A 14,636-nucleotide genomic window follows, 5' to 3' on the forward strand; every position below is an offset into this window, starting at 1 on the left:
GTCCTGTTGGAAAATGAAATCTGCATCTCCATAAAGTTGGTCAGCAGCAGGAAGCATGAAGTGCTCTACAACTTCCTGGTAGACGGCTGTATTGACCTTGGACCTCAGAAAACACAGTGGACCAACACCAGCAGAGGACATGGCACCCCAAACCATCACTGACTGTGGAAACTTTACACTGGACCTCAAGCAACATGGATTCTGTTCCCCTCCTCTCTTCCTCCAGACTCTGGGACTTTGATTTCCAAAGGAAATGGAAAATTTACTTTCATCAGAGAACATAACTTTGGACCACTCAGCAGCAAGCCAGTCCTTTTGTCTTTAGCCCAGGCAAGACGTCAAGTCAGTAGTCTACCCCATGATTGTGTAGCCTACAGAACTAAACTGTTAATTAGCTGATTATAGTGTGACACCAGGTGTCTTCAATATTGAACCTTTTTACAATATTCTAATTTTCTGATACTGAATTTGGGGTTTTCATGAGTTGTCAGTTATAATCATCAAAATTAAAAGAAATAAACACTTGAAATATATCAGTCTGTGTGGAATGAATGTATATATTATACAAGTTCCCTTTTTGAATGGAATTACTGAAATAAATCAACTTTTTCATGAAATTCTAATTATATGACCAGCACCCGTACGTATACAAGCATGTGGAGTCCAAACTACTGAGTACCATATTGAGTTGCTGCAACAAAATTTTGGCAAAATGAACAACCTGCTGCATCATTTTTTCGCTTTGATTGTCGTGGTGTCTTTGAATTCAGCCCTCTGTAAAGAGGTTGACGTTTTTCATTTCCATCAAATGATGTCAGACATCTAGCATGATTTTCTGATGTGTTTTCAGTGTTCCTTTCATGTTTTTGAGCAGTGTATATACATATATGTGTAAAAAGTTATTTAAACCATTGCTCTGCATACACACATACGTCATGAAAGTGACTTTTTATTATTATACAGTCATACGGTCACTTGTTGGATGATACTCTGCCTTTTGTTTTAACCTAGTGATGGCGCCACCTGCAGGAAAGACTATAAATTACATACAACCCGCTGTGTAAATAATAAAAGTTTTGAAATTTTATTTTTGTTTTTCTCATTTTTAATTACATTGTTTCTTTAAGAAACAGTTTAATAAAAAGGCGCTTGTTGCACAACACATAAAACAGTCACAAAATTCATTTTAAGTTATATTTTTATATTTACTAAAGATTTTAAGAAATAATCAAAAATATTGAAATATAATTCCACTACACTTGTTCCACATTCTCTTGAATTTTTAGTACTTTGTAGTTAGTTTTTTTTTTTTAATAAAATAATAATAATAGCTAAGCAACAAAAGTGTCTTGAATCCTAACTAATAATATGTTGCATTAATGTTCATTAAATGTTATGTTCTTCTTGTCGTTTGTCACTGCTGGTGCATGTATAGTGCAGTGTGTGTCCCAGATGCATCATGGGAAACGTGTCTCCTCTTGCTTTCCTATGTTCTTTTTTTCCCGCCTGCCTTCATTTTATTGCGAGAACAACGCTTTAGATACGCAAGAATAATTTCACATTTTTAAGCTCCCATCATTCGCTGAGTTGTCAAAGGTAAGTATCACCATCTCAATAAAAGTCCAATCTATCGGCTGACGGTGTGTTAGTTGTTGGATGGCAGTGTTTTTTGTTGATTTTCGATGAGAAAGAAAGCGAAGAGCAGTCTCGCTATTATGTGCCTGCTCGGGGACTCAGGGACCGAAAAAGCGCTCGCGATCTCCTCTAATTTCATTCGAAAATGCAGCTAAAGCGCGGAGTCATGTGACAAAACTCTGTACACAAATCGATCCGTTGAGTTTTCTAGTGTCATCTTCAAAGTGTATATTCCGTTTTCACAGAACGGTTTTCGCGTTCTTCGGTCGTTTATAATCGTCACCCTCTTGGTTTTCTACAACGATATTTCCTTCCCGTTTACATTCTCCCAGCGAAGCAGTCAGCAGCCATCATGGTGACGTGTGTTTGTTTGCTGACACCGCGCAGCCCGCGAAGGCGGGATGGTCTGGTTTTCCTTCAAAATAGCTCATTCTGAATAAAATAAACAAGGCTCGAGCTGCTCCGGGATATGCGTTGTGAGGAAACGAACTAACCCACGATCTGCGCGCAAGAGGCGGGTGTAGCGTGTCGATCGTCTCCTCTGATTGGTCGAAAAATGAGTAACATCCCGCCTTTCAGCGTCGTATAAAGAGTATGATTGGTTAAATCGGTCATGAGCTCGAATGTAATTTGATGAGCTTGATGTCCATTTTGCTGCGGTTATTGCATAAGATCTATTTTCTGCAGTTGAGGGAAATTTTATTCTCATTCACACACACACAAATACAAAAAAGTAAATTTAACGTTGGACGCAAACCTTTTCATTAGTGATAAGTACACATTAAACGAGCACCCCCTCCCCCACATTATCCTCTGACACACTGTTGAGTTAAATTGCGTTCTTTTTACTTTAACACACTTTTAAACTTGTAACCTCAGGTGATCTGTAGTAGCCATGGCCCGTACCAAGCAGACTGCCCGTAAGTCCACTGGAGGCAAAGCTCCGCGTAAGCAGCTGGCCACAAAGGCTGCTCGCAAGAGCGCCCCGTCCACCGGCGGGGTCAAGAAGCCCCATCGCTACAGGTGAGCGAAAGCAACGCACACACACAGGAGATCACACTTTTATGACCCCTTTGGTAATGATTAAACTCACCCAACACATATGAATACTTCAGAAGTATAATGAAGATAAAAAAAAAATCTAGATTAAATAAAGGGGCTTTTGTGATGGTAAAAACCTATTTGGAAATCCACCACAGTCTCAGAAAATGCCATAATCCAGATAATTAACACTCATGTCATGTCCATATTGTTTTATGGGTCATAAACCTGTGAATAAAAACAAAGCATTGAGTCATAAAATACTGGCATTTATTATTAAATGCTTGCAGTACATTTGAGGTTTCTGGTGGACCAAGAGAACAAGTTACTTAAAAAGAGGAGTGTGACAGAAGAGGGTACACACTGAGGATGTCTGTCAATACAATGACATGAAATTAGTTTAGAATCCTTGGGGAAATCAAAAACGGAGCATACAGCTACACAGCTGTGGAGAACTAAAAAAAAATAGAAGAAATGGGCACCACCTGGAAGGAAGCAAAAAGCATGGGCCAAAATTGTAAGATGGATTCTGTGGTTTATCGTCAGTGTGAGATAAACACACACCAGACATAACTTGCTTTATGAACATGAATGCAGCTAATGTTCATTTTCATTGCTGGTTGAGCTTTTATTTATGTGATTGATGACTCATTTATTGGATAAAATGTCAGCCAAGGGAAGAGCTGCAATTAAAATTACCCACAGATGTGTTTATTGGACTGTACAAATATTTGAAGGATCCTAGAAATTTCATTAAAATGTAGAACAGAAAAACCGATATATCCAAACATTGATTGCAATAAAATCAAACACAGGTTTGTTTTTTTAGTCTATATATTAAACGTGAAAATGAAAAGGTCCCGCACTCCGTCTTACTTGCTGTAGAAAAATTTATTCAGGACAACGTTGGTGATACAGTCCTGAATAAATTTTTCTACAGCAAGTAAGACGGAGTGCGGGACCTTTTCATTTTCACGTTTAGCTGGGCTTGTCCCTTATCTCCTACGCACCCATTTGAGGAGTCTGAAGTGCGGAGTTTTTCTCTCTCAGTCTATATATTAAAAAAAAGAAAATTATCAATATAAAACCTAATTATGAAATACAAAAAAAAAACTTTGTTTTACTGTCAGGACTTGGAAACAGCTGCTGACGGTCACTTTAACAAAAATTAAATAAAACCAGATTTTCTTCTAAATTGCAATCAACCAAGTAAAATACATTTGTAGTTTCAACACTGTGAAGATTTGTGAACACTTTTGCATAGTACTGCATAACAGTATGAAATAGCTAGTTGGGGGTCTCAGCCTATACAAAATTGTTTTTGTTTTGTTTTTTTCTGGAATTGATAAGTGACTGCAGGTAAAGCAACTCTTATCAGTAAGATGAGTGGAGGTGATATAACCAGTGGTTTCACATCCATAAGAGTTTCAAAGAGGCTCAGACTGGAGTTTTTCTGTCCTCAAACATTCTCTACTTTTGATAACTGTAAGAAGAGGGTGAACATGACAGTAACCACGAGATTAAGAGTAATGATTTTGAAAAGCTTGCAAAAAGCAGGTCACTTCAATCTTGTGTTTTGTGGCATTCTTCCTCAGGCCTGGCACTGTGGCTCTGCGCGAGATCCGTCGTTATCAGAAATCTACAGAGCTGCTGATTCGCAAGCTGCCCTTCCAGCGCCTGGTGAGAGAAATTGCCCAGGACTTCAAGACTGACCTCCGTTTCCAGAGTGCAGCCATCGGTGCTCTGCAGGTCAGTGTTACTCACTGCAGAAAATTAAGTATGACATAACAGTTATGTACAAATCAACATTTTGGTTCCCTTCTCTGTAGGAGGCCAGTGAGGCTTATCTGGTGGGACTGTTTGAGGACACCAACCTGTGTGCCATCCACGCCAAGCGTGTCACCATCATGCCCAAAGATATTCAGCTGGCACGCCGTATTCGTGGGGAGCGCGCTTAAAGTGTCCACTCCAATTTATTATATGCTGTCCTATTGTCACTTCTGCACTTGTTCCTTCCTCTATATTTAGTCAGTAGTTTGGTTTGAGGTTCTATATATCATGATTGTGATAACTGTAAAATGTGTGATCATGTCCTCTTTGGTGCTACTAGTAGCAGGTTTTGCTTAGAAATATCTTGGTATATGTTTGAACTACAGATGCACTCACTTATAACTAGCTAGCTAGCTCACAGGAAATCCTTGTTATGTGCGCAAATAAGGTGTTTTGTGAGATATTGGTGTGTGATCTGAAACGAGCATAGGAAATAGCATAAAGTTGAGACATTGTCATCTTCAGACATACAGGTTTTTTCTAAAATAGAATTTAGTTGTAAAATTAGTGATTTTTGTTTTCTTTCATAATAGTAGTGGATTTCTACTGTTACTGTTAAATGTATCAAAATACAGCAGATTGGTTCTGGTTATCAGTTAAATATGTCATCATGCTATGACACTGCATGGTTTGACAGACTATAAGAGGCATATATGTAGCAGACCTATGTTGATCATATTTTAATTTTCAGCCATGTTATGTCCAGGTATTGTTAGGACTTTTTGTTTCCTTCTCAGGTTGATGTGATAACCTATGATTTTTTTTTTCTACTGTATTTTTGATTTGTCTTTGGTCATTTTTAAAAGCAAATATTTGTACTCTACAATTCACTTGGGAACATCACAATAAAACATTTTCTTGTGGTTATACTGTTGAGTCAATAAATGCTTGAGGCAATATTCACATTGTAATTTTATGGATTATATAAAAATGTTTTTTTGTTGTTTTTTTTTTTCTTCTTTGACCATGTGAGGGTCAAATTTTTATATTTCATCCACACAGTATCAGTGGGAGATGGAATCAACAGCACCATACATCTGATCATTTGCCAATATGCCGCCAAGGCCCTTGAGCCCAAACTAACTTAGCACATGGTAGTCAAAGCGGGAAGCTTGATCATCACAGTAACAGTGACCTAATTCTCATGATGTCACGGACTATATTACTTGACCACGGCACAAAAAATTTCAAAGGTACCCACTTAGTACCATGTGACCTTACCAAGGTCATCCAGTGCAAACTTCCTGATTAACAGCTTTTTGTTCAGCTGTATATATATATATATACATCTGTCATATTTGCAAGAGTGACCTCTCAAACCTGAATAAACTTATTTTGTAAAAAAATCAGGCCTGATATTCTCAAAACCATGAACCATTACAAACCTCAATCAGGTCTCCATGAATCCTTTTATTTTCTAGAGTAGTGAGCTTCAATTGGTAAATAAACCAATTCTGGTACAATTTTTGTGGCCCTCCTCTGAACCTTTTCTAATACATTTTTGTCCTGAAGATGAGGGGACCAAACCTGGACACGTCTGACATAACCTTTATTAAAGATCAAAAACAATTCTTTGGCAATATAGAGAAAAGTTCTCTTAATCATACCCAAAATTCTGTTTGTTTTGGCTGTTGTATTACATATATTGGAAAATTTATCTTGTCATTTACAAGTACACTCAAATCATTCTCCAGTTTCCATCATGTTACAGTGAGCCAATTTTTGTACTTTTACCTCTACATCACCACAACAGAGTTAACCTTCACCTTAATTCAAGGGGTTTAACAAAAATAGTGTATTAAAAGTATGCTGTTGCATTTCTTTTAATCTGTTTTGAGCGTTACATTTATTTTACTATACCGTTCTACTGTAATATAAAAAAACAAAAGTGGGTTTATTTTCCTGTCCTTAAAAGTTCACACACACACATAGAGGGAGAAAGTGGCGTAAAAGTCGCAGCTACTAATACAAAATAAACACCTATTAAATACGGGAACACTAAATATGAAGAAAACGGTTTGGAGTTGAAATGAAAGTTGTGTTGCATTGTGGGACAGATGATTGACGCGGCGGCCATTTTCCCGCTGGACGCTGCTTCCCATTGTGGAAACGAAGAAGAAAATAGAGACAAGCCAAACATTTCTCACCACTTCTGCTCACACTTTTCCTCTAGGTAAGTCTCTCAAAATATGTGCCAACGCTTACCAGTCAACTTTGTGTTTTTACTACTTTATTGTTGAGCATTTCTTGGCATATTTAAGCGAGGATAAAGCGCTAAATTCGTCGTGTGGAAAGAGAAACGCGGTAGTGGGAACGGCGGTGAAATGCAGAAGCTTTTTTTCTGAAGGCAAATTCTGTTTCAAATTCTGCGCCCTTCAGCTCGGTTCTACGCAGCTCTTAGGGACCGCTCAACCCTCCAACCCCTATCTGTCGGTTCCTTGAAATATATTCTTTGTTGTTTTTGAGTTTTCCGGTGTCGTGGGTCATTGGTTCTTCGTAAAATTATAGTTGTTTGTGAGCTGGTGCTTTGCTCTTCTGCCCTCTGAGTCTTTATCCCGTTTGTGCATCAAACCGCCGCCATCATCAGAGAGGAGTAGGCGGACCTAGCAACAGTGGAAGGCAGTTGCGGGCCCCGCCCTCGTTTACGATCCTGCTGTGCTGATTGGCTGATGTGACGAAGGTACTTGAACGTGTTTCTCTTTTCGCCAGTAGGATCGTCGATCAGGTTTGATTGACGTTTCTTCCGCTGAAGCGTTACTGATTGAACGCGTTTACCTCCCAAAAGTTCATGTATGTTTTAGTTCGCTCGTGACGTGCTTTTACCTAAAAAGTTGGATTATATAGTTTATAAAATGTGCTTTTATGTCTTATAAAATCTGAATATCAGTTGGTCAGTACACATATACGGACACCTTATTTTGCTGTAAATGTTGAGTCAGACAATGTAAAGTACGCAATCTGTGCACCGCAAATAGAATCAGCACAGGTTACATTAGACCCAGAGCAGATAAAGTAAATAAAAATGCACTTAACAAACTAAAATAATATTAATGCAAAATATAAGTAGAATCATCCATAGTGTGGGGGTTACTCATGTTCTGTAAAATTGGGACAGACTTTGAAATTGGCAAAGATGTGCATAAATTTCGTTTTGTAAACATTTATTGTTGACAGTGCTTATTGCCTTCTATTTGCGCACTTTGCCCCCGTTGCACAGCCTTATCACTGCTGCTGCCACACAGCATATATTACTTTATCAGTTTTATTAAATATTAATAAGAATAAGATAGCTTATTGATATTTAAGGAATATTTATGTCCCGAGACACAGAAAACTAAGTGTTGCAATTTATTTATTTATTTATTTTGCATTAAATAATTGTCTTGGGTGAAAACAATATAAACTGTCATGTTTTATTTATTTGTTATTGAATGTCCATTGATGTGGGCAGTTGGATCAAGTGCTAACTGAATAATTCTTTTGAAATAAAACTGAAACTCTTGTCCCTTACGCAGGACAAAAATGTATCGCTGGGTCTCAAGAGGATATGTGGGGTGTTATTGATTCAGACATTGACAATATTGTATCATACTGTTTGTATGTATGTATATAATTGAGAAATTAATGCTTTATGAAAAGCCAGACAACATTACTCTCCAACGTAGTTTTCCAAAGTGCACGGCAAAGTGATAGTGTCATATTCTTGTTACCCAACAGTCTAAAACCTAAAGACATTCACTTTACAAGGATATACAGCAGTAAACATTTATCTATGCATAGTTTGAAAAACAAAGCTGGCGTCTCGTCCAAGGAGAGTTGTAGACTCTTATGTTCCATGACGTTTAATGCATGGCAAAGCACGGGCACCAGTGGGCCTCAAAGCTTATATTGGACGTCTTCAGTTGTCATTGAACTATTGTGTGTCTTCTTTATCTTATTTAATGTGTGTTTGTTTTGTTTTTTACACTGATTTGAGACAGCAATGACAACCATCGTGTGTTTCCATTCTCCACTTACAAACTGTTGTTGAGTTATCAAAGTGTATGCTATTTTTGCCTGATGTTGTATTTGCGCAGTTATTTGTAGTCTAAAACCTAAATATGTTTGAGAGAACAATCGAGCAGTAAAAGGCTAAAATAATAGTTGTTTCTTGGTTGTGTGCATTAATCAGATGCAGGGCCACTGATTTAAATGTCTTTCTTTCATCTTCAGGTGATCTGTAGTAGTCATGGCCCGTACCAAGCAGACTGCCCGTAAATCCACTGGAGGCAAAGCACCGCGTAAGCAGCTAGCCACAAAGGCCGCCCGTAAGAGTGCACCCTCTACTGGTGGGGTTAAGAAGCCCCATCGCTACAGGTGAGAGCAAGAAAAAGCTGTACGTCAAACCTTTTCACTCACTCACTAGCCAGACATACATACACGTTACGCGCGTGTGTGTGTGTGTGTGTGTGTGTGTGTGTGTGTGTGTGTGTGTGTGTGTGTGTGTGTGTGTGTGTGTGTGTGTGTGTGTGTGTGTGTGTGTGTGTGTGTGTGTGTGTGTGTGGTGTAAAACTCGCATATAATGGATTCAGGTGGACCAGCTAATTTTGTCCGTTATAATCGAAATCCGCTATATGTATAAAGCGGATAAAATCCGTTGTGTATGTAATAGGTTAGTTACAGTCAGGAGGTGCCGAATGATCTACAGGGAATCCCCAGCACCAATTAGGCTTACGTATTTTCTTGATTAAACGCCTGACCTTTAATAGGGACCTGCCTCATTTAATGGCCGGGTAAAAAATTTGTCTGGAAAAAAATAAACGCCTGCCGTAAATAAACACCAGGCATTATGTGCATTAAAAAGATGACATTTCATTTAATTTATATAGCAACCAATCACAACAAAGTTGCCTCAAGGCGCTTCACACAAGTAAGGTCTAACCTTACCAACCCCTAGAACAAGCACACAGTTGACAGTGGTAAGGAAAAACTCCCTCTGATTTGAGGAAGAAACCTCAAGCAGACCAGATTCAAAGGGGTGACCCTCTGCTTGGCAAATTGACAAAACGAATATACAGGAAATTTTGGGAGTCCATGCCGGTTCTCAGGCTGGGAGGCTTGCAGAAGAAAACACCAATCCCATCTCTGGATGGAGCCGCACCTCAAACAGAGAGAAAAAAACAGAATCAGGCATCAGAAAGAGAACAAATACAGTATAATTTGTCGGCATTAAGCAAAAAAAAACAAAAAACAAGTCAAAGTCCTCTGCATAGTGGTACCTTCAAAACTTAAAGCCTGATTCATGCTTCTACAACTCCATAACTCCGTGGCCATGCAATGACATTGACTTGCGCATGACCCTTTTAAAGTTCTCTGTCGCGTTAATGCAATTTACAGCAGGAACTGCCTTTTTTTTTATCAGTTTGTCCCTCAAAGAGCTTCACTTTTTTATGCAATCATCTGTCTCCAAACCAACGTTACCGTACATGCAATTTCCCTCCATGAATTGCAGGTCGTTTGAGTGTCTTTTTCTGACTCCTTGTAAAGTTGGTCATACTTGCGAACTTTTCTGCCAAACGTATTTGATCCATGATCGAAATGTAATCGGGGTGCACTGCAAATTAAAATATGATGGGAGAGGAAGGAGTGAAAACGTAGAAGCGACAAATCACAGCCCTTGCGGTCTCCGTTGTTTAGCAGGTGCACATCAGGCTCTGGGGAGGGTTCACAGCCATAGAGAGGGCTCTGATCTAAAATGGTTGTCTTTGGTTTGTCACACCCAGGGATATGTGTGAAACTTAACACCCAGGTAGAATGAAGGCAGCAAGCAGCATTTTGTTACTAATCGCCGGCCTTGAATAAAGGCCTGCTTCGTTTAGGTGCTGGGTCTGAGCACGGTTTGAAAAAATAAACGCCAGGGCTTTTAATCAAGGAAATACGGTACCTGCTCTCCTTGAATCAGCTAGTGTCAGTGCTGAACTTGATTTCATACCTCTGTTACTGGACACGTCCAGACTGCTCTGTCCAGTAGATGTGAGTACATTTAATGTACATTTAATGTATTCCCATTAAAACCCGGTTTTAATGGGAATACATTGCTCTTGGTGGGACGTTTTGTCGAATGTGCGCAAAAATCCATGATCCAAAATCAGTTATGTACCGTGTTTTTTACATGGAAAACCATACACAAACATTGGAACTTTGCTTTTGTTCGGTGAGTGCGAGTATCTGGTTTATACGATGATGGTTTAGGCGAGTTTAGATATATATAAGCATGACTTCTTCATTTCTTTATATGTGAATTGAAAATATGAAGGGAAAAAGTGTTTACAGGATATAAAGAGGTGCAGAACAATAATGTCTGTCAGCGTTAACTGACTATCCTGCTTTCTGTTTGTATTGTGAAGGCCTGGTACTGTGGCTCTGCGTGAGATCCGTCGTTATCAGAAATCTACCGAGCTGCTGATCCGCAAGTTGCCCTTCCAGCGGCTGGTCAGGGAAATTGCCCAGGACTTCAAGACTGATCTACGCTTCCAGAGTGCAGCCATCGGTGCTCTGCAGGTCAGTGTTACCATCAGACTCAGTCTGTAAACCAGCGTGAAGGCTGCACAGCTTAAATATCAGTGAGGTAAATTAGAGCTCACCTACAGGAAAGTTTGGATTGTTGTATGTTGTATGCTGTTTATCTTTAACTAAATAACAGTTTGCAGTGAATCCTGGGTAGAAATGAAGAAGCGAAATTATGTTTTCACAATTAATTTGTCATTTAGTTATGAAGTAAATTAAAAAGAAAGTTAAAAAATTATTGCATATTTCAATCAAAAACCAAAATATTAAACAAAATGGGCAGTATTCTCAAGGTCGATAACCAGGCAGTTTACCTTGAGGAGTGGGTTTTCTCTGTGAAAACATTGCCAAGCTCATGGAAATACATGTAATTTGGTCACTTTTCAAAGGGGTCAGACCCATCAATAAAGTCAATTTAATGTACAATGGTTCATTTCAGGTCATCTTAGTGTATAAATTTCACCATTCGAGGCAATGATAGCTGTTAGCTGGCCAATAGAAGCAAGTTAGAGACAATAAGAAAACTGGCTGATTTCAGTAAAACGGTATACAGACTGAGTGTGTTGTCACCAAGTGGACAGTCACGAAAGCACGAATTCTCACCTTTGGATTGGCTACTTTGCCTGTTGACGTAGCGCCGACCTTGAGAATACATCAGAGTAAAGTAAAGTTGAGCATGAGGAGGTGCATCTTGAGCTTCTTTATTTAAAAAAAAAAAACAAGTGTCCACTGATCTTCAGTCCATAACGGAGGTGTTTTATGTCAAATGATGCTGAAGTATCTGATCTCCCACATTTGATTATTTTGAGGGAAAAAGATTAGTCATCAAAAATATTTTATAGATAAAAAGTGAGGAATTTTTAAATATAAAGTGATCTAAAGGGTATGTAAACGTGCTTGTGACAAGAGGGTTGTAAATTCAGTTTCAGTATTAGTCAGGAAAATCACAAAGGTGCTGTTGAGGAACGTACGTAATCCCCAAATTGCTTCCGGTGTGCAGTTGGGAGCGTGCTGGTGTGGGTGTGCGTTAGCATAGTAAAATACTTTGAGCATCTGCATCAGATGGGCAATCGTTATGTAACAGTCCATTTACTATTTAAATTTTATTCACATGATGTGATAGGTGGCAGAAGATGTGAATCATGAATGCAAAATAATACATTTCACTGTGACATGAAGTTGTCAAAACCATAGGTTCAGTCATTTAATTAACTGCTCATTTCAGCTCTCCTCACAAATGTTCCTCTTGCATGCAGGAGGCCAGCGAGGCCTACCTGGTGGGTCTGTTCGAGGACACCAACCTGTGCGCCATCCACGCCAAGCGTGTCACCATCATGCCCAAAGACATTCAGCTGGCACGCCGTATCCGTGGGGAGCGTGCTTAAACACTCGTCCTCTTGGTCTTTCTCCTTTTCACCTCTTCCTGCCCTTCTTTTACCAGTCTTTCTCTCTGTCCCACTGCTCCTCCCCAGCTCCCTCCTCCTTTTCCTGTGATAGTAGTGTGTAGAGGAAAACGGATTATAGTGCATAGTCGTGTTTTTCTTAGTGCTTTCAGCAGCAGATTTCTAGGGTACTTTCTCTCTCTGCATGTACCGACTTGGTGACGTGATCTCCTCGTGTGCACACATTTCGTTATTGTCACTGGTTCTTCTCTGCCTCTGGAGAATCAGGCAGTGGAAGATTTGTGTGATTAAAGGAGAAAAATGCAGAGTAGAACAGTGTAAATGTAGAGAGGAGGCAGACAGGAGGAGATGCTGGGTGTTGGTCTGCTGGGGGACTCTGGTCTCTTTGCAGCAGGGTGCTACACAAACTCACCTGCTCTTCTTCTGCAGCCTCCAGGTTACACGTGGTCGGGGCTGAATTTTCTGCTCCTTTGTGTCTGCATGAGTGCAGGTCTCTGATTACCACAGCAAACTGTATAAAATCCATCAGCATCTTTGGAGAAGTTGATTTAGGATTACCATATTGATTGTTGCATTAACTTTTTTCAGATAATGCTCATGCATGGAATTATTTTTCATTGCTATTTGTGGATAGTATGGAGTTTGGGGGATATATATTGGATTAAAACAGAACAAAAAAGTGGATTGAAATGTTTTTATTTTTAACTTATGTGTGAAGCTCTTGATTTATATCTGGCACCAGTTTGATCCTGTTGTTGATTGTTCTTTTCCTAACTGAAAGAGTTTAGACAAACCTGTATTGTTGTGATGTTTAAATTGGTTTCAGCTAATATTTTAAGCCAAAGCTTCAAATTCCAGTATGGTGTTGAGATACTTTTTATAGAAGTGGCTTCTAATTTTTTATGATAAAGACTCAATGAGATTTGTAATATTCTCCTCAACCAAAAGTTCTCAAAGTATGAAAATGTTTTTTTTTTTACAAAGGAACTGATAAAATGTGAAAATTATGTTGCATGACAGTAGTTTTCTGCCCCCCCCCCCGCTTCTATTCTTTATCCAGATTGGTTATCATCTGTACACTGTTTCTCAGGTTGACTCGTCACCCTTTTAACTTAATTTTTTTTTCTCAATTTGAGTTTTTTATTTCTTTTTTAATGTTGAAGTTGTTTCAATTAAACAATGTTTGTAATTTCCAGATTTGTCATATTCGGTGGTAATAAATGGATGTTAACACACTAAAGGTGCAACATGATGACAGTTGTCATTTTACACAACATACGTATACATAACAAATATTAAAAAGGTTCATTAAAATTAAATTTATGCATATATTTTGTGATTATTGGATACAATATTATGAAAGGAACAGTCAGCTTAATTGTGTTAAGTTGCTGCAATTGTACAAAAAACTCAACTCTCCAGTGTGGTTTTGTCATATACAGATGTGCCACTAGATGGCACTAAACTACAGTTATTGGCAACAAACGCCAAACAAGGGGCCTCCGCTAAAAGAACTGTATTGCATTGAATCCCAGATTTAAACAATTGTAATAAAACACATTTGTTTAGCTGTGTAGAGATGTGTAGTTATTTTGTACTTTTTTTTTCTGTATCTGCTCCACTTTTATCCTTAGATGTACAAACACACCAGCCCAGGTCAGAATTATTGGCAGACTCGATTTTAAGTGCAGAGTTTCATACAATGTTCAGAAAATGCAAATAAACCGAATTTGTGTAATTACAGTATTTAATAAAATGTCCAAAATTAGTGAAAAGTTGCAAAGTTTTATATAGTGAAACAAATGATGCACATACACTGTAAGCATGACAGTTTAAGGCAGCCTTTCATGAATATGAATTCACTTTCACAACCTTTTTTTCATGAGTCATTGTGATTACATAAACATTTCAAAGTCCATGAATATGTCTTGGACTTTATTAACATCAGTTATTAAGAAATACAGATGGTGTGGACTCTATATCTCTGCTTTTTTTGTGGATGATGTGGTTCTGTTGGCTTCATCACACAGTAAGTGACTTGAAGTGTGCACTGGACAGGTTTCAGGCTGACTGAAGTGACTGGGATGAGGATCAGCACCTCCAAATCTGAAAACATTTTCCTCTGTTGAAGGGTTGATTGTCTCCTCTGGGTCAGGCAAGAGTTCAAATGTCTCAAGGTCT

The 14,636-nt window shown here is 38.7% G+C and overlaps 2 protein-coding genes across 3 annotated transcripts; both read left to right on the plus strand.

The window, feature by feature from the left end:
* Window positions 1-1,459: 1,459 nt before the first annotated feature.
* Window positions 1,460-5,405, plus strand: LOC117508197 (histone H3.3A). Its single transcript, XM_034167866.1, has 4 exons — window positions 1,460-1,596; window positions 2,515-2,658; window positions 4,272-4,425; window positions 4,506-5,405. The coding sequence occupies exons 2-4, from the start codon at window positions 2,531-2,533 to the stop codon at window positions 4,632-4,634; spliced, it is 411 nt and encodes a 136-aa protein (XP_034023757.1). The 5' UTR covers window positions 1,460-1,596; window positions 2,515-2,530; the 3' UTR covers window positions 4,635-5,405.
* LOC117508196 (histone H3.3A) lies at window positions 1,511-13,699 on the plus strand. 2 transcript variants are annotated; one of them, XM_034167865.1, is made up of 4 exons: window positions 1,511-1,596; window positions 8,719-8,862; window positions 10,893-11,046; window positions 12,309-13,699. In XM_034167865.1, exons 2-4 carry the CDS (start codon window positions 8,735-8,737, stop codon window positions 12,435-12,437), a joined length of 411 nt encoding a protein of 136 aa, XP_034023756.1. In that variant the 5' UTR covers window positions 1,511-1,596; window positions 8,719-8,734; the 3' UTR covers window positions 12,438-13,699. The 2 variants fall into 2 exon arrangements, with proteins under 2 accessions (XP_034023756.1, XP_034023755.1); XM_034167864.1 differs by lacking the exon at window positions 1,511-1,596 and adding an exon at window positions 6,541-6,679.
* Window positions 13,700-14,636: the final 937 nt, after the last annotated feature.

This window comes from Thalassophryne amazonica, chromosome 4, assembly GCF_902500255.1.
Source record: "Thalassophryne amazonica chromosome 4, fThaAma1.1, whole genome shotgun sequence".
NCBI lineage: Eukaryota > Metazoa > Chordata > Actinopteri > Batrachoidiformes > Batrachoididae > Thalassophryne > Thalassophryne amazonica.

Bases quoted from the DNA above. Each gene is read 5' to 3' on its own strand.
- LOC117508197 (XM_034167866.1), top strand. From the start codon at position 2,531: ATGGCCCGTACCAAGCAGACTGCCCGTAAGTCCACTGGAGGCAAAGCT. The intron at 2,659-4,271 runs GTGAGCGAAAGC...ATTCTTCCTCAG, and splicing joins AAGAAGCCCCATCGCTACAG to GCCTGGCACTGTGGCTCTGC. The intron at 4,426-4,505 runs GTCAGTGTTACT...CCTTCTCTGTAG, and splicing joins CAGCCATCGGTGCTCTGCAG to GAGGCCAGTGAGGCTTATCT.
- LOC117508196 (XM_034167865.1), top strand. From the start codon at position 8,735: ATGGCCCGTACCAAGCAGACTGCCCGTAAATCCACTGGAGGCAAAGCA. The intron at 8,863-10,892 runs GTGAGAGCAAGA...TGTATTGTGAAG, and splicing joins AAGAAGCCCCATCGCTACAG to GCCTGGTACTGTGGCTCTGC. The intron at 11,047-12,308 runs GTCAGTGTTACC...TCTTGCATGCAG, and splicing joins CAGCCATCGGTGCTCTGCAG to GAGGCCAGCGAGGCCTACCT.